Source organism: Diplotaxodon limnothrissa, linkage group LG1 (genome assembly GCF_057381915.1).
Source record: "Diplotaxodon limnothrissa isolate DT_005_m linkage group LG1, D_limnothrissa_male_GT1.1, whole genome shotgun sequence".
Lineage (NCBI taxonomy): Eukaryota > Metazoa > Chordata > Actinopteri > Cichliformes > Cichlidae > Diplotaxodon > Diplotaxodon limnothrissa.
The window spans coordinates 1,441,276-1,461,220 of NC_140596.1; the positions used below are offsets into that span (position 1 = coordinate 1,441,276).

Sequence of the window (19,945 nt, forward strand, 5' to 3'; positions counted from 1 at the left end):
ACTGCACCAGTACTGTGTGTAAAATGCCATCAAAAAGTCAGTTTTATTCTTTCTCACCTGTCTTTCTGTCACTTTTCACTTTTTAAAGGTTGCCATGTTAGAAAGAATATTTTGCCCTGTCATGCTGTTTATTGATGTGGCAAATGAATGGTTTATGCAAATATATCTAAATCTGTCATCAGTAATGATCATGTCTCACCTCTAGTCTTCTCTGTCTCAATGTCAGGTTTTCACCATGTGTTGTAGATAGTTCAGGAGGTTAACTCGACCAACAGTCTACTTTCAGGTACTGTTTAGAATACCAGAATAGGGAGGATGGTGCAGGTTTAAGTTTATTAGACTGATGCATATATACCAACAAGACAGCGTCCATCACTGTGACAACAGCGTTTGTTCTCAATCAAAGGCTTTATGGTTTTTCCTATAATACCTGGTGGGCCGATGTTTTGTCCCAGTCCAGCCCTGGCGGTCTATATCGCGGTTCATCTTTCGCAGCCTCGCTGTTTCGCTGATTTTTTTGTGCAATTTTGCATACTTTTCCCCCTTTTGTCTTTTTTTATACAGCGCATTGTGTTCTGCGTCCTGATTGGCTGTGGACCACTGTCCATTAGGGGTGCAACGATACACAAAATTCACAGTTCGGTTCGATACTTTGGTGTCACGGTTCGATATTTTTTCAATACAAAAAAATGTTCATGCATTTTTAATTTGTCATTTATTAAAATTATAAATATAAGTACAGTTTTTAAATTTAACCCTAACCCTTGTGCGTGTTTTTTATTTTGACAGCGAATGCGCACCTGCGGACCACTTATGTGCAGCCCTGGTTATTTAGCTCATCATATTGCAGCCACAGAAATTATTTTGTCCATGAAACCATAAAGCTGCACTTTCTTTTTGCCTGATAGTCTGATTTGTCATAACTTCTCCGTTTTGTGGTAAGCTTTTCTTTGGCTGTCACTTCTTCACCCTGACCTGTCTTATTTGGCTCAGCAGAACTGAAATGCTTTTACACGCTCACTCACATAAGCTCAGCGATTCTCTGCGCGATCAACCTCTCACATGTTTAAGCTGCGGGAGATTTCACTTGTCATGTTTGCATAGTAAGCTAACGATTAATAAGACGATGTCAGAGGAATTGGTGCACAAATTATCATCACTCACAGATCAGTGCTGTCGCTCTCTATACACAGTTCGCACGATTGCAAAGTGAAAGCAAAAAAACAAGCGCAAATTCAAACGCGACTTCAATATGTCACATATTGACAGTGGCTCACCGATGCCAATGACATAATTACCCAGCTACATTTCTGAAAGAATGCAAAAGCATTGACATATATTTTTCCTTCCTACAATAGCCCGACGGGCAGGGCAGAGATAGATTTTGGTAGCCCGACTGAAAAAAATCGCTAGCCCCGGGACGTCGGGCTAGCGATATTGCGAGCCCTGTATCTGATTGAGGAATCACTCATCTTTGGAAAAGAGAGTTTATTACAGAGAAATGGCTCTTTCCAAAATAAAAGCTATACTATCTGCTTCTTCTGGGCTATATTCTCAGCAGCATAAGGAGAATCACATGCTAACAGCTGTCTAAGTGACTCGGCTAAAGTTAGTAGCATGCTTGTTGTTTTTGTCTTTGCACTAGGATGATGTCGGCGTAAATGTGCAGTCATATTCGTTGTGTTCCCACTAGTGCTTTCAGGTTAATCTCGTTGAAATGACCTTAACGCCACAACACGGCAAATCTCCGTTAACGAGCTACCGCCGATCGCTCCGTGCGTGGGGCTAGACGGCCAACAAGTTAACGAGCTAACTGCGCTAACACACTAGTTCACACCAATGTAATTGAGCATTGCATGGCACATCCAACATACTGTTTTACTTTAGTGCATGACTCGCTTACCTTCAGGGTCATACTTCACATGAAAACCAAAATAGTTCCAAACGCCAGATCTGAATGAGGGTGGGGGAGGTCCATCTTGCAAGGAGAGCTTAACTTCTGTCTCGCTAGCTTGCCCTGCGCTCTTCCTTCTGACGATGCTGTCTGTGTTGAGCGCTCAGTGGATCTGCGCTGGACAGTGCAGCGTAGGCGGAGTAGTCGAACGCAGATTCACTGAGCGCTCCACACAGACAGCATCGTCAGAAGGAAAATTGATAAAATAAATTACAAATGTTGTATTGTTCGATACATATGCGTACCGAACCGAAAGCACTGTATCGAACGGTTCAATATCGATACGAATATCGTTGCACCCCTACTGTCCATCAGTCCCATGCACGTGTCTCCTGTACAGCACAGAGTGCGTTCAGCTCGTCACATTTACATAAATCTTCCATCCTAACAGTGTGACTCATAAGTGCTGGACTGTACGTTTGTCAGTCTTCTCCCCAACAAGCACAACAATGTTGACGAGACGTCGTCACGTGCGGGTGTCTTTGGTTTCATCCTGTAATGCTGGACTTGTTTGTTTGTTTTTTACGAAGGTTTGAACTTTGAGCGTATAAACAAGAGAGAAAACTGAAAATGTTCATGCCTGTCTGAGAAAAGTGTCTAAAGTGTGTAGTGACGGGTTTTACAGCCTTAAAACATCTGTAATCATTGTAAATAAAGTCGGCTACTTCGCGGGTTTCAGTTATTGTGGGTTATTTTTAGAACATAACTCCTGCTCTAAAAACAAAACAACCCAATACACACACACACACACACACACACACACACACACACACACACACACACACACACACACACACACACACACAATACAGCAGCCTGAATATTGAAACTCTCACTCTGGGCCAAAAAGGCTAACATGTGGTCATGGAGCCAACCACATTAAAGGGTTTAAACACAGACACACACACACACACATATATATATATGCAGGAAGCTCCTGAGGATGTTTTACCAGTCGGTGGTTGCTGGAGTACTTTTCTATGCTGTGGTGTGCTGGGGGAGCAGCACAGCAAAGAAGGACTCATCCAGGCTGGAGAAACTGATCAGGAGGGCTAGCTCTGTGGTCGGCATGAAGCTGGACACTCTGGTGACAGTGGCAGAGAAAAGGACATTAAAGAAACTGATGGACATTATGAACAATGCTGGGCATCCTCTGCACACGGCCATTAACAACCAGAAGAGTCTGTTCAGTGACAGGTTGCTTCTCCCCAAGACAAGAACTAACAGACTTAAAAACTCCTTTGTCCCACACGCCATCAGACTGTTTAACTCCTCTCTGGAGGGGAGAGGGAGGGGAGACAGGAGGACAAAGGAGGGGGGAACAACTAAGCTGTAGTGCCTCTTCACCTCACTGTACAATACCTTGTGCAATACTTTTTGTAAATAGTCAACAGTGCAATAGACTCAATACTTGAAATGTGCAATTCACTTGTATTTTTATTTTTTATTCCTATTTATTCTATTTATCCCCTTTGTATATTTTATTTATATTTGTCTCTGTATTTATATATGTGTGTGTGTGTGTGTATATATATATATATATATATATATATATATATATATATATATATATATATATATATATATATATATATATATATATATATAACAATTCTGTAACTGTAACTTCGGTCGTTGCTGTGCTTTTTGGAAGTCGAATTTCCCAGAGGAACCCACCCGAGGGATTAATAAAGTTCTATCTTATCTTAAATAATCGAGTGGTTTAAAAAATGCTTTAGTTTCGTTTGATTACTTTTTGTTCTGTTATCTTCAGCCGTAACGCCCCCCTGCTGTCCCTCTGAAAGCCCCCTCCTCTCCCCGGGAGAGCCCCTGTGACCCCCCCCGTCTCCTTCCAGTGAGTGAGAAAGAGAGAGCCTTCGGCGATGACGTAATCGGGAGGGTGTGTTTACCGTCTGTTTCTGTGTTTGTAAATAAAATGTAACTAAATTGCGACTCATTAACACAATGGGTTAGTTTGGCTCGCTCTCACCACCCTGCGCTCTGATTGGCTGCGCCCGCGCTTCGCTCCTCTCCGATTGGACGCTGTTTGGCTGCCAGGAGGAGGGAGGGGTTGGGTGTTGCCTCGGTGTGCGAGCTTCATTCCAGTGTTGAGCTCTCTCCTGAACCGTCGCTTCGTCCTTCTGCTGCTCCTCTTGCCGTGCCTCTCTGCGCCGAACAGACCGAGTCCCGGAGCATCATGGGAGTGGAAGGCTGCACCAAATGCATCAAATACCTGCTCTTCTTCTTCAACTTCATCTTCTGGGTGAGCGCGCTCGCGTGTGTCTGTGTGTGTCCCCTAGCTGCTGGACATCGTCACGTCCCCCACCCATTTACCGCGAGGCCTGCTCCGGGACGCGCGCGCGCACATTGTCGGCAGCAGGGGCTCGCGGTGGGGAAATCACCGTCAGCGCGGGAGTCGTGGGGGAGTCGTGCGCGCGCTCTGCTTACGTAACCACATTGTACCTCCGAGGCAAAGTGTGGGTGCTGTGCGCCGACGTGCACAGGTGGGGACAGATCAGGTGTGTGACCGCGGGCGATGTTCACTGCTCGGTTTGTGTGGCAGGAAAAGTCGGAGCTGGAAGTTTGGTGTGTTTGGTGTGCGGCTTTGTGTGGATTACATCCTCCTGTATGCGTGCGTGCGTGCGTGCGTGCGTGTGTGTGTGGGTAGGATGGGTGGGTGGAGGGGTTTCCACTGGATGAGTCAAAGCCTGTTGGGTAATGGATGGTGGAAACATTTGTGGGCAGTTTGTCATCTCCTCCTCCTCCCCCTGCTGCTGCTCATGGTTTCTTCTCTCTGCTCTGTGGAAAGTCCAGGAGCGCCGAGCTGCAGTCCTGGAAAGCTGAACAGAAAGTCAGACGATCCCTGTTTTACATCCTTACTAAAAGTGAAAGTGAAGCAACCCTCCATAGCAAACAGAGGCTCTGCACCATTTCATGGGCGGAGTCCACACGCCACCACAGAGGAGTCTGAGCCGTCCCACCGGGAGCGTCTCCAGAGCAAGAAGCGAGTTTTTAAATCAGAAATAAATCCAGCATCATCCTTTGGCATCATAAGGAAGGCGGGGCTCTTCCTCGGCTTCTGCCGTTTCTCGCAGGTATCAGTGATGGCCACTCCCAGCTCGCTCTTTGTCAGCGAGCGGTGTTGTTGCCTTTTACCCCCAAACATCTCCTAAAGCTGACCGAGGCGCTCTTAGTGTCAAACCACATGAGCAGCAGCAGGCAGGTAGCCGCTCTCCAAACACAGCACCAGCCTCTGAAGCGGGTTCGGCACAGCCAGGCTCTGTTTGTGTGAGCCGGGTTAACAAAACCTCAATCCCGCGATGGTCGTTGGTTCTTTGTGTCATCGGTCGAGCGCTGAAGGCTCTAAATCTTTATTGGCAGGAAAATCTGTGACACTAACAAAACTACAGTTAAAAGTCCAAACTTTAACCCTCCTTCACTTTTACCACAGCTGTCCAGTGGGCCAAATTAGAGTGTTTGCCTGGCCAATTCTGGCCCCTGGACCTTATGTTTGACACTCCTTTGATGGCCGACCTGCAGCTGTTATATGATGATAAACTTACTTAGAAATCAGCGGCTTTATCATCACCGTCGGTTAGGTCGTTGGATAAGCTGTTGTCATAGAAACAGTTTTATTTTCACATGTTTACACAGCTATTTTCTTATCAGCTGTTTACGGTAAACAAACGCGTATGTGAGCAAGTGTGGAACCTTTTATCCCGTTACAGTGTAACAGTGTTTGTAATTTCTAAAACCTTTTAGATATTTAGGCAAAAATTAGATTTTATTGTTTTAAAAAAGTCGCGTCGAGTCCTGGAATCAATGCAGCTGATGATCTCCTCGTGACCCCCACCACCTCCACCTCATGTTTTATGTTTGTTCTCACTAAAACGCCGCGCTCAGGGGACCCTTAGTTGCCCTTTGACGAGCTTCAAGACTTTAATAAATGTCTGATAAATAAAAGAATAAAGTGACTGAAGCCTCTGCTGTGTGTCACACTGCTGGGATAATTCTCCACGTTTAGCTCGGGTCTGCTGTGTCGCTCGATTTCAGCCGCTTTAATAGAAGTCACAGGAAGTGTTGTACGCGCTTCTCAGGAAGCTGCAGAGTTAAAAATGTGTGAACTTTTACATGAAAGTGCTGATCAGTGTTAGTGGAGCTGAGGAAGCAGCTGCAGCTCAGCAGCCTGTGAGCTTCCACCGCTCTCACACATCTGGCGTGTCCACGCTCCAGCGCTAACAGGAAGTCTGCGCCTTTTAAAGTGCTCCTGCAATGGAAACGTCTGAAACAACGGGCTTACCCCGAAGTTCTCCGTGTGCAGTCGTCACCTCGAAGCATGACAGTGTGTGTTTGCACGCCATTTACACACACACACACACACACAGTCTCAGACGGGGTCTCTGGATTTAATGTCTCCCCCAGGAAAATGTTGGAAAATGTCATCTTTCCTGTTTTGTCCGATAAACAGTCCATGTGTGGACGAGTAGAAGCCTGAACATATTCAACCAAGCGTGCGGCTGCTTCATTATCTTATCAGCTCCTCTAATCATCAAGCGCCATGCAGCGGCTGAACTCTAACAGATGTGTTTAAAGGGGATTTCCACGGGCTGTGAATATAATTAGCAAGAAATGAGTAAAAACACAGGTGATGATGATGGTGGTGGTGGTGATGATGGTGGTGGGGGTGTCGATGAATGATGCAGGGTCATCCTGTCTGGAGCCCGGCCCACAATAGCCCCTGATTCTGACTGAAAGGCCCGACTCGCAGAGCCACAGCCGAGCAGTCAGCTGTGCGCCGGGGAGAAGAAGAACGCCGTTTCTGTTCCAGCAGCTCACCTGTAAAACCCTCCTGCTGCCTTTTCATCAGAGTTGTTGGCTGCAGCCTCTTTCTGTCAGTGTGGCTCAGAGCTCTCGCTGTCAAGGAGAGACAGCGAGAGCTCTGAGAAAGGAAAAAGTCAAGGATCAGCTCGACCCCACAGCCTGCGCAGCGGCGTGATGGTCCGAAGCCGACCCGGCCGCTTCCTTTTGTTTGTGCGCATGAAATAAACGTTCTCATGCTGAGCACAAATCAGTTTGACTTGTTCTGATCAGCTGGGCAGCCTGCTGCAGCTCTTATCTTCATAGTCACATTTTATTTGGTCTGCCACGCCCTCTTTCAAACCCGGCGGCTGGCGAGCAGCTGTGTTAATGATTCTCACACCTTCAGACTTTCAGGTAGAAACGATCAAACCTGAATCATGATTCTGTTTTTTCCTGCCTGCTCCAGAAACCCTGTTTCTCTTTGTGCTTGAATGAGTCTTTTATCCCTTTTGGTCTGTGAGCGTCACAGCAGCTGCTGGTTTCTCGTTATGTTTCTCGTGAACAGTCAGTTTGGTCGGTCGGGTGTCTGCTCGCGTGCTCGCGGCTCGTTTAGCGGGAGGTTGCATTTTTAGGTCTCCACGTGGGAAACGGCCAAATGCTGCCCAGAAATATCAGAGAGTAGCTCACCAACGAGTACCACACACGCGTGAGCGCCGCAACGTGCGCTACAGTCCACGGGGAGCGAGGAGGCGTGCAGCAGATGGTCAGAGCGCCGCGTTTAAGGACACACACACGTTACCAAACCTTCTTACTTTCACCGTGTGCCGCAGCTGCTCGTACAAAGTGTGTGCGCAGCACTGAGGCATACCACTCCATCGTAGCGGCGCACCCTGAACTTTGACCTTCTGAGGAAAAGTGTAGCCGGAGCAGAGGAATGTGGGACCGACTGATAGGAAAATACGAGCGCGTGAAGCTGGACTGAAGAGACAGCCCGGCGGGCGTTTCTGGACTCGGCCTTAGCGTTCTGTTTGCCGCCATGTTTTCAGGCGCCAGAAGCGACCTCGTTTGGATGACAGGGCGGCGTGCTGAGTTAGCACAGATACCTGCTCATTAGCGCTGAGCAACTTCCAAATGAAGCGCTTGATCTTCCCTCAGGTTCTCGGACACTCTGTTAGTGCAGCTGACCTCGCAGCAGCTGGAAGTGAGCAGGACGCCATTTTGGTTAAAAAAGCGAGAGAAATCAAAGACGTCTGAGTTTGTGTGTGCAGTGCTCAGGCAGCCGGGTCACGGTAGCACGAAGAGCGTGGGAAAGAAGCCAACTGGGCTTTGAGTTTGAAGGTGTTTGAGCTCGTAAGATGTCCCAGTTTCACTTTTCTCCCCTTTGACTAAACGTAGTCTTTAAAAGTAAAGATTGTTTCTCCATTAATCGAACTTTAAACGGTTCTTCAGGGTTAAACAGTTAAACTCTGGGTTTAATCGTGACTCCTTTTTTAATCCTCAGTTACTGGTTTTAAGGCGGGGACGAACAAACGTGTGAAATAAACCGACCGGAGAACATCTGGATCATCGCTGAAACGAAATGGAAACAATAAAAACAGTCAAACCAAAGTAACGCCGTGACTTGCTGCGTCAAACAGGATGTGGGGGTGGGGGTGGTTTGGAAAGGAGCCGCATATCCCGACCCCCACCCTTCCTCCAACCCACCCCCAGCATGCCCGACATTCTGCCTCGCGCTTGTGCGGCGGGCAGAAATAGACAGCGGTGGGAGGGAAACTCGAGCTGAAGTGCGAGGACTTGGGCGGAGCAGCCGTGTTTTCTCTGCCTGTGAACTACGAGCTGAGCAGCAGCTATGATGGATGCAGATTCCAGTTATCCTGAAGTGGCGGCGTGGTACAAAACGCACGTGGATGCTTTTAGTGACAAGACTTCTTCTTCTTGTCCCGCTGACCCGTCCTCTTCCGGCTCCCCGTCAGGTCCCGGCATTCCCCTGAAATAGGAGAGCACCCACCATGACGCCACAGACCACACCCGGCTTCTTAAATATCCCGATACCTGCCGCGCTTCCTTTGTGTCTGGTGATGGGTCACAGCAGTCTGGCACATCTGCTCACATCTGCTTTTACACAGTGTAATAAACTGGAACCGTGTGGCTGGAGCTGGTGTGGGAGTCTGTTGCCATCACACATGTGCATGATGATGATGACGAAGGTTTCATTAAATGTTAATGACATGAAATGAAAATAAAACTTTTATAAAGTGTTATAGGTTCATAAAATCTAAAGCCAGGTCATTTTAGTCCATTGGTAGCTGGTTGCTAGGTAACATGGCATCATGTCTGATATAGATCAGATCTTCAGAGGTCTAAGGTGTACCTGTGTGCCAGGTGTGCTTGGTTGACTGAACCGAGGTTTGGGGGCATTATCATAAAGCTGCGTCAACACAGGAAGTGACCAGAGAAAGTCGATGATGTCAGACAACTGCGGGTGAAAAAAAATGGAAGCAAAGTGGGCGGGTCCTAAGATTAACTTCCCACTACTTCGAGGTGAATGAGCCCCGCCCCTCCCTGAGCCTGGTTCTGCTGCAGGTTTCTTCCCACTGTCACCAAGCTGTCGCTCAAACGGGATGTCTGCCCGCCGGGTTTCTCAAACTGGAGTCGACGAGCTCGAGTCCCAGCTGATTTCCTGTGAGACGAAACCGTCGTCATTAACGCCTTTAATTGTTTTTGGACAACAAAGAGCATCAGGATCCTCCGGCAGCAGCTGTGAGTCACTCTGGGTTTGATCAAACTGTGATGGGATTAGTCAAACACAGGCGAGCCATTTCGTAATCCCAGCAGGCCAACTGGCCAGAGCACCAAACCAGTAACGGTTCGCCAGTCGCTGCCTTTTATTGTCCTTCAGCGCTGATGGCGTTTGACATTTAAGAAAAGCTACGAATCCGTTTGTGCACAAGTTTAAGGAAACGAATAAAGAACCAAACAAATGTTGATAAGTGCTGTCCATAAAGACCTCGCCACAGTGGGTCTTCCCACAGTGGGATGGAGGCGTGTAGACCACTCAGCTTGTTCACTGATACTGGAACAGCCCGGAGCAGTCGGTGTTCATGTCTGACCACCAGCTACAGGTGGGTGGAGTCTGGGTGGTGTAACTCGGCGCTGGAGTAAGCGAGCTGCACATCATCGTGCGCCTGCAAACCTGAGCCTTTCTAGCCTGTCAGGAGTCTCCCAGCACATTTCACCACATGTGATTCCTGCAGTGCATATTTGGGTGTTGTTGAATTATGCAGCTAAAATAATGAAGATGTTATTCTTTGCAACAACGTGGAGCAAGTATGCAAGAGGAGAAGCCGTGATCGTGGCTCTGCAGCTGCTGTGAAGGCCTGTTTGTGTAAACGAGCGAGAGTTCCAGCGAGAGCACTTTAACCCACAGACCGGTCACCAGTGATAACATCAACGATATCGCCTCATAAATACAAATTAAAATGTAAATGAATAACCGTCGGTCATTTCCATATTCCTCCAGGTCAGCCTGGAGGAGCTGCTGCAGGTAAGAGCTCAGAGTCGGCTGTGTTTGTGATCATGTAGGTGTCGCCTCCGAGTCCAGCTCCAGGCTTCATTTATGTAACGCATCTGGTTCAGCTCCAGTGATACTGACACAGCCTGCATCACTTAGTGATATTACTGTAGTTACCTGCAATGTAAAGCACCTTAACGTGACTGTTGTCGTGCTTTGATGCTGTATAAATAAAGTTAAGCTGAATGTAGAGTCAGACACGCTCCCCGCGTTCAACGGTAACCTGCAGACCGATGAAGTCTGGCTGATCTGCTCACAGAGTCCAAATCTGCTCGTTTCAGAGCTTCAAACAGGAAGAATCTGTTTAAGCAAACTTTGATCTTTGGAAGGAAGTCCGACTGGATCATTTATTTATTATGAAGTACGGTTGAGTCAGTGCTCCGCAGCTAACATTTTATCTGTCCCACGAAGTGTTTTTCCTGGCAGAGCTCCTGCAGTGTCTGCACAATGGGACCAACAGGAAGTGGAATGTCTCAGCAGGACTGGCTGAAATTACATATTTTATAAAAGCCTCCAATCTGCTATTAGAATAATGTTTTTTTTCTCTAAACAATTGTGTAGCGTGATAGAGAGGAGAAGGCGGCTCTGCTCTGCTCAGTGAAAGTGAGGCCTGAGCTCGTTTTTGAAACAGGAAAGAGTTTCTTCTGCTGATGAGACTCGGACTCCAAAAAGCAAACGACTTACTGAGCTGTGACGTTTGCATTCTCTTTGATTTTAGTGCTCGGTGAGCATCGAGCTGCAAACCTCTACCTTCAACCTGTCCTGAAATGATCCCATAATCATGGTTCACGTGCTCACCAGCACCTGGTCGAGCTGGTTCCAACCCTGTTGTTTTGTTGTTTGAGGTCAACTAACGGGAAATGTTGAGCATTAGGTGAATTTTGTCTGTTTATGAAATATGTGTAGAAGATGAGGGTTCATCGTATACGTGTCCAAAGGAAGTTCTCCAGTTAATGAGGAATGAAATGAATGTGATCCAAATATCGGCCACAGCTCATCATCCCAGCAAAGCAAGACAGGAATAAAAAAAGGAGCTTGAGGGGCTCAAAGAGTTGGGTGTTCGTCCTGTAATCGGAAGGTTGCTGGTTCGATCCCCGGCTCGGACAGTCTCAGTCGTTGTGTCCTCGGGCAACACACTTCCCTACCGCCTACTGGTGTTGGCCAGAGGGGCCGATGGCGCGATATGGCAGCCTCGCCTCTGTCAGTCTGCCCCAGGGCAGCTGTGGCTACAACTGTAGCTGCCTCCACCCGTGTGTGAATGTGAGAGTGGAATTGTAAAGCGCTTTGAGGGCCCTGAAAAGCGCTATATAAATGCAATCCATTGTTGTTGTTAATAATAATAAATATAAGACGAGTGCAGGTGTGGTCATGATTTTCTGTCTGTCCAGTAAGTGATGAAGGCAGAATTGATTAATAGACCACATCCATCCACCACAGCTGCAGTCGGAGGATGAGCTCTGCGTCAGCTGGTGGAGGAATCCTCACAGCGTTGATTCAAACGGCTACAATGAGGAAATCAATCAGCGACCAATACGGACGCATCCCGGCCGCAGATGCGTCGCTTCTCAGTAACGTGTCGGGGATTACGCCGCTTCCCTCCGTTCACGTCCCTGTCGACCTGAAAGTGACGAAGCTTGGTGCAGTCACAGTGGGAGGGTGTCCACGTCTCACCGCCACGCTCCGTGAAACACGTCCACTCGGTGTGCTCCCTTTGAGCCGCATCCAGCTCGTTGAGACTCCACATTATGGTGCATTTAGCTCACGTTCCGCATGACGATCGCTGGAACTGCCCGTCGCCTCGCCAAGAGTATAAAGCTGCGTTCGTACTTTTAAATGACAAAGGTAGTAAACACCTTAAAAGGTTACTTGGCAACAAGAGGCGGGACTGTTGGTCAAACTAACTAACGACTGCAGGAGTCAGAATTTAAGAAAGACGTCCTGAGCAGTCAGAGTCCTCTGTGCTCTCCCGGCTCTGCTCGGTGATAAATGATCAATGAAAATCTGCTGCGCTTCAAAAGGGGCGGGACTTATGACACAATCCGTGTTTACCTGGACGCATGGACTCAAAGCCTGACTGGAATAAAAATGCTTTGTGTAAACGTGCCAAGAATCTGTTCCTCCAATCAGGAGTTAGATCATCAGTTTGACAGGTGTGCGTTATGTCAGCCTCACGGGGACGCGTGGCGATCTAGTCTGAAGACGTGAACATGGCTGCTGAAGGGTTTCCCTGATCCAGCTTTAAATGTGTGGAGGCGAGCCCGCCTACGCGTGGCGTGGTGCCCGCCGGGCTCTGTTGGTTTATTCTGGGCGAGGCTTGAATTGCGCTTTTCTTCGACCCTGTCAGAGGCCGCGTCGTGAGCAGAGCAGGACTTTCTGGATCCTGTTCAGTCTGGAACCTGAAGCCTGCTCCTGTTCTCCGTTTATCTTTACCTGATCTCTGTCTGGTGTCTCTGGCGGACATGTTTTTGTTTTCTCCCTCACTTCCTGGATAAGTGATGGGGTCAGACGTGCAGAAGTGATGGTTTTTGTAACCTAGCAACAAGCACTTGTGACACTGCGATGAGGATGCGGTGGGCGCGTCCAGCGACTCTCATCAATATGCGTAACTTTTTCCACATTCGGAGCGTCTGCTGTCTTTGCAAACGTCACACCGACAGTTTCCACGAAACAGTAAATGAGTCGAACAGCTGCTCGACATCTAAAAACGGCTGTAAGATGTGAACGTTCTGCACATTTTCACTCCCGTGTTGTGAAAGATGAGGACACATCACCATCAGAAAAGGAACAGCAGCGGAAAAATGAAGTTACGAATCCGACCGCCGTCTCCCATCTGATTTTAAACAAACTTCAGTCAGGTTTCTGACGCTGAAACGAATAAACGCTCCGTAACGAGGGCGTGCTCGTACCCTCAGACCACCCTCGCTCACTTCTGTTGCTGACCCGTTATGTAAACCGGTCTTGTTGGTGGGGTTGCTGCTGTCAGGGGTAAAGAGTTAAGTGCTTCTTAGGAAACAGCTCAGAGACCGTTTAGCCTCCCTGAGTCATGCTCCAAGTGCGTGTGTCGTGGTGTTGATCTGGTTGCTAGGCAGCAGCATGCTGTAGAGCTGGAATGGACCTCGATAATGGAGGAGGAGGAGGAGGAAGATGGGGGTTGTTTTGGTTTCAGTGAAGCTTGAGTTTAAAATGGAGATGATGAGCGTCATTTTTCAGCTTCACAGCTTCAGCAGATTGGTCTTATTGTCCTCATGTAGATCACAGCTGCGTTTATAGAAATCAGGACTTGATCTTTTTGGATGAATTTGGAGATTACATCAGTCCAACATACTGTCATGGATACAGGAAGGAAACCAGTCATTGAACTTTCCTCCTCACTCTGACTTTACTCTGACGGCGCTTCTTCCTGCAGTCGTCTTCGTCTGTGTGTGTGTTTAATTTGAAATGGAAACGTGTGTTTTGCCTCTGAGGCAGCAGCTGCCGCTGCAGCGGCACACGCTGCAGCGGCACACGCTGCAGCGGCTGCTGCTGCCGGCTTGTTGTTATCAGGCCCTCACAGAGATTTCCTCTGACTGGGGGAACGTGTCGCTTCAGATCGGTTGCAGATGTGTGGACTTGTTTCTCAGACCGATGGTGGAGTGTACACCAGAAGGTGATGGGCTGAGTGAAGATGCGTTCAACTTTTCTCTGTTTTTGATGGTTCAGTTTCTCTGAGGAGCCTCATTTGAGCCTCATATCTACAGTCTGTGTTTTACCTGCAACAGGTGGGGGTAAGTCACGCCCCCTAAGTAGACTACTGTGGATTTTACACCCCTGAAAGAATTAGTTAGAGTGGATGCTGTGTTGAGAACTTTCAGTGCTTCACCTGCAGTCAGACAGGAAGTGAAGCCATTACTTTACTTGTTGCTCTTCCACCCTGATTTGTGCAGCTGTGTGAGTTTGGTGTTTCAGTGTGGATGCATACAAACAGCTTTCATGTGGATGACTACATGTGCCGTGTTCTGCGTTGCAGCTTACTGGAGGTGTAATCCTGGGAGTGGCCCTGTGGTTGAGACACGACCCCAAGATCTCCACCCTGCTGGGTCTCGAATATGATGGAAACCACGCCCCCAGCACCTTCTACATCAGTACGTACTCATCTGTGTCTGCTTCATGTCACGTGTGTGCTCACCACGTTATGCTCCTGTCTGTTTATGAATCTTTTATTTGTCCAGGTAAAATCTCACTGCCCTGGTTCATGGCAGCAAAGGTCAAAACAGTTAAAAACAAATCAGCGGACTTTCCTGCCGTCGTTCATTGTTAGATATTCTCAGCCCGCAGATATGAAAGCAGAAGGATTCATTTAGTGCTACAATCATAGGATGTATGTGAAACATTAGCTCGGTGCAGGTGTGATTCGCACCGATCTGAACCAGGATGCACCTGGTTGTGTAGCATGCAGCTAGACATTGGAGCTGAAAAACATCCCGTGTGAACTACAGATGCTAGCTAGCAACGAGCCTTGAGATGAAGGATAATTCTCCGTATTCTTCCTCCTGTATTTACTTTTGCTGCTCCCACCCCAGACACATGGTAACTGGACTGATTCTTATAAAGCGCTTTTCTACTCTCAAAGTGCTCTATACAACACCCAGTCACACCAGCACTGACTCTAAACTGAGTGCTGTCTAACCACATTCACACTCCGCTGGACGCATCAGAGAGCAACTTGGGGTCGATACTTGGCATGCAGACTGGAAGAGCCAGGGATCGAACCCCCGATCAGTAGGTGACCAGCTACCTCCTGAGCTACATCCACCTCCTCCACACATCTGGCCGGTGAGCAGACTGAACATGGTCACATGGTTTGTAGCGACGCATTTTTGGTTCGCTTGGAGTTCACGGGACTCGAGCCAGAGTGAACCAACTACAGGTGTGAAAATGTCCTCGGTGTTTAGCAGCTCAGTAACTTCCAGTCAAAATTGTCCTGTTCGTGCAGTGACCTCACAGCAGCCATATTATTGGTCACATGATGTCATTGAAAAGGCTCCAACAGCACAAACACGGTCCAGGTGAAGCTAGCAAACCGCTAGCAGCTTCAGCCACCTATCTGTCAAAGAGGCCACGCCCCTAATAATGCAAACTTTAATACAATTTAAACAGGTGAGTTATAGAAGTCATGAGGAAGGAAATGATCCACAGAGACCAAACAGTTTGTTTCAGGCTGTAAACATGTTTATGGGGACTGACTCGCTGCTGCCCCTGCTGGTTAGGACTGTCCTCTGTGAGCACCTGCTCACCTGGTCAGTTTTGTGCCAGTTTTATTGAGCTCATGATTAAATATATTAGTGAGTGAAGCCTTCATGTCCCTAACACTTAGTTTATACCTATTTATTAGGCACTATCAAAGTTTAACGTTGTTATTTTAACATTAATAATGAATCAATCGTGCATCTGCCTCACAGACTGAAGTAGTTCCACTTATCAGGGCATAAATAGTTTATGTGGATCTATCAGAGAAACACATCAGCTCGCTGCGATGAAAGCTCACCGTTGTCCTCCTCGCTCTTATTAAAGCTGAGATGAAATCGAATGGGTTTAAAACTTTGGACCAAAGCCGTGCAACAGATGTTCTGAAGAACGTCCAGATGTTCTGAAGAACGTCCAGATGAGGTTGTAGCGTGGTAGGAGGGGCCTGGGTTTGAACGCCGGTGGGGTCCCGCTGTGTGGAGTTCTCCATGTGCTTCCAAAGATTCCTGGATCAACTCCTGTGGTTCTTTCTTGGACCAAGAACCAACAAAGGAACCTGACCAGAACTTTAAATCCTCCCGACACACGACTAAAACATCCTCGTCCTCCAAATGTTCGGCTTCTTTAATTGCAGTCGTGGATTTTTGCAGCTCAGTTTTCTCTGACTGAAATCATGAATCTGGACCGCATGGCTTCTAAGCCTTCTCACATGTTTCTGAGGCTGCTGCTGTGAGTTTAAGTCACCGGAAATAAAAACACTGAGCTCTGAACTCTGAGTGGCCACCACGCCTTGTAGATGAGAGAGAGGCTGCTGCAGAGCAGCAATGGCAAAGGCTCGACGCGCTGCAGCGCGGCGATGACGGTATCGTGTCGAGCGTCAGCTGGGAACGGGCTCAGGAAACGCTGGACAGTTGGAGGATGGAAAAAGTTGATATGATGAATGTTATTTCCTGCTGAGTCACACAGATTCAGGGTTTGACGTGCCTGATCTGTGAAGCCAGAGCATGTCGATCCCGCCTGCAGCTGCTGCAGTAATGGAGGGGGGAGGGGTTCTTGGCCCACTGCAGGCCTCTTTGTACCAATCAATCATGGTTTGAATACCACAGGGAGAGGCAGAGTGTTGCTGCTCACCATGATGTGCATCACTTTATGGACACGGCTTTCCGTTCTCTAATGGCTGCAGGAAAATGCTCACGCAGCGAAAGCCAGACTGGTTTTTGAACATCCCAGTGAGTCCAGTGCAGAGAGGCGGGCCCATTCGTGCTGTGCAGTTCTGTCACAAACACACAGTATGGAAGCTACTCCTGTTGGTGGAGCATTCAGAGCCCACTTTTTAAGCTGCTTCAGCTTCCCTGCAGTTGCTGCTGTTTCCTCTGCAAGCTGCTTTGCAACCCAACAGCTCCTCCTTTTCATTGTAACTTAGTCAGTGTGGTCATCCAGAGGAGGAGGCCAGGTGTGTGCTGGCGCAGGTATCATGGCAGGTCCTGGGTCCGTGCTGCCGTCTGACAGAACCATCAGAGGACGACACGAATAGGTTTTGTAACGGCGCCATGTTGCAACTCGGGTGGAACGTGGGATTCGTAGCATGAATGCGGTTGTCATGTGACACAGTCAGGTGGAAGTGAAGCTGAACGCTCTCAACTTCTCGTGGTATTCATGACTTGTAGGTCAGAGGCTGTTTTGAGAGCTCAGCCCGCCGCGCCCAAACCAACAGCTACTTGTGATCAGCGCTGATGGAGCGCACACAGGCCGTCACGTGATCCCGTTTAAAAACGGCTGTGACAAGATCCGAGTCGTTCCCCCGTCTGTGAGTCATCTGCAGGGAGTAGAGAGATGAAAACTGGCATTACAGGAAAAGCAGAACTGGTGTGATTTAGCAAAGTAAAAGTGAGGAAGCGTCTCGCAGGGAAAATAAAGGCGTGGCTGTTTGGACGGCGCCGTCGGGCTGCGGTTGTTAAAGGGGAAAAGCTTCGCTCATTAGAGAGGATCCACTCAGGGACTTTCTCTGCAGCCGCCTCGATGATTGCACCCTCGCATTACATAAAGCCTCCCTCTCATTCCTGAGGAGGGGAGGAAAAAACACTGTCGGGATAGGAAAAAATTCCTCACTCGCTCCTGCTCCTCCTCCTCAGTGACCCCACCCCTCCTCCCCCGTCCTCTGCGAGAGTTTCTTCTCCTTTGCTTGCTCCTGCTTTCCGTCCCCATCTGGTTGTGTTTAGCGTTCAACTCAACTTATTTTTCCGCGGCTCGATCGCCATCTTTCCCCTACATCTGTTTCTCTCCTTTCTCCCGGCGCTCACAGACACGGTGACCCTCCTCTCGCCTTTCTACACGATTAAACACATGCACACACTTTAAACTGTGTTCTGAAGCAGCGGCAGACGCCTGAATAGTCGCCTTGAAATGTGCTCATGATTCTAAAAATGAGTTTCTCTTGAATTCTGGAGAAACGAATGTTGCTCAAACCCGATTTCTCACTTCCTCCACTGCCGTACTGCAGATTTCTCAGTGATGAGGAGTCAGGGGTTTGGTTTCCTGCAGGTTTGGTAATCTTTTGTTGCACAGTTAGTAAGAATTTTATCTGACCGTACAAATGCCTTTTTTAAAAATCAGGCTTACTGGAAAGAATAAAGAAGTGTAACCTGATGAGTCAGACGTAGATTCATTTTGTAAACCTTGCACTGGATCGTCCCCAACAGCTCTTCTGTCTTTGTCACGAAGTGGAACGTTGAGAATTTTATTTTGAAATGACTTCCTGTCATGTACTTCCTGTTCCAGTGGTAGATGTTCCAATTAGACATAAAGTTTCTGATAGTGTTTTTTCTACTCTTGGATCTGAATGATGTCACAGAAACGGGATAGAAGCCACACCCTTTTTTCTTTGTGAGTTGTAGCCAATTAAAAGAAAGTTGTCTCAAAGAGGGAGGAGCTAAAATGGCGTGTTGTGGAGGATGAGCTGAGGCCCAGTGTCAGAGGATTATTTTGAATATTTCAAACTGTTAATCATGCAAAGCTGCTCTGTAAGAGTCCAAGAGTAAGAGCGTGGATCAGAATAATTCCTCTTTGCATAAGTCGTCTTTGAGAGCTCAGCTGCTGCTGATGGAAAGTTAGCATGGCGCTCGCTCGGAGCTCTGGAGCGAGGCGTTAATGGCGCTGTGACGCACATGTAGAAGAACGGTATGAATATGCTTCAGTTCAAGAGTAAGCTACTTACCTACTCTTAGTTCATCTGCGAGGCCCGTGTATGATGTAATAATCATTATAATGACAGTGTGAGTGAATGCTGTTAGCGGCAGAGGCTCGTGGCGAACGTTCGGTCAGGGACGGCTGAAGTTTTGGTCTGAACTTCTCTCTCACGGACTCCATCGTGAGCTTTGAAGCTCTCGCAGATCTTCACACCTTGATTGTCATTCAGCACAAACGTCCTCGGTCTCTGCGACTCTTACAAGACACTGATGTGGAAGATGAAAGCCCTCTGTGAGTACTGCAGTCTCACAGAAACCAGGCGTGTACACGATAAAAGACCTGTCGACAGGTGACTCTGACGTACTCTGATTACATCCTGTGGAAACAGATGCCTGATGACAGTCGCGCAGATAGATCGTTTGTTTATATCGAAAGTTTTAAATTATGACTCGGAACCAAATATTCTCCTTTATCTTAAACATAACATTTCATATTTGCAATAAACTTTATGAATTTAAAAATGCTGAATGTGTAGGGCGGGGCCTAGTTGAGCTGTACCCAGGTAAATGTGGAGAGCATTTCCTGAAATGCACCTTTTTCACAGTAAAAGCCTCTAAACCCTCTTTTTTTTAAAATCTCCAGTAAATGTCTGAGGACACTGGGGCTTCAGGAAGTTCTCGTGCTCTCAGATCACTTGACTCCACTCAGTTTCCTGTTCAGCAGCAAGTCACTCACACAGCGACCCCTCCAGCACCCAGAGGAGTAAACTGAGCCCCCTGGTTTCACGTTGACTCCCACAAGAGTTGAAATGACACCGACGTGTCAGGAAGTCCCAAAGAGTCCCGGCCCTCGGCCACATTCACGGGAGGGACCAAAATGGAGCAGTGGTAAATATTCCGATACGTGGGGAATTCGTTTACTGAAAACCTCCCCTGACAACAGCCTGTGTCACATCCACTAACTTTGCTCTGTAGTTTTATTTTTAGTGCCTTTCTGGGTTCGTGCTCAAAGGTACAAAAATGGTGCATCATGAACTGGGAATAAAGAAATGAAACCACCACCGGGTTAGTCATGTGACTGCGTCACTGTGGCTAGTTCTTATTAGAGAGCATCCAACCTTTGCAGGTGGATCTGCAGGAGACTCGTCGCTCTGATGCAGAAACCTCCAGATTAAACGTTCCCGGGAACGCACATCCAAAGACGTGCAGATT

At 47.9% G+C, this 19,945-nt stretch overlaps 1 protein-coding gene across 1 annotated transcript in view; it reads left to right on the forward strand.

Annotated features, from left to right (window-relative positions):
- The first annotated feature begins 4,054 nt into the window (after positions 1–4,054).
- Positions 4,055–19,945, forward strand: part of LOC146639181 (CD81 antigen-like) — a 28,885-nt gene continuing 12,994 nt past the window's right edge. Inside the window, exons 1-2 of the mRNA XM_085355141.1 lie at positions 4,055–4,217; positions 14,332–14,446. Coding sequence (XP_085211267.1) covers positions 4,152–4,217; positions 14,332–14,446 — 181 coding nt within the window. The 5' untranslated portion in view covers positions 4,055–4,151. The remainder of the gene's footprint in view (positions 4,218–14,331; positions 14,447–19,945) is intronic.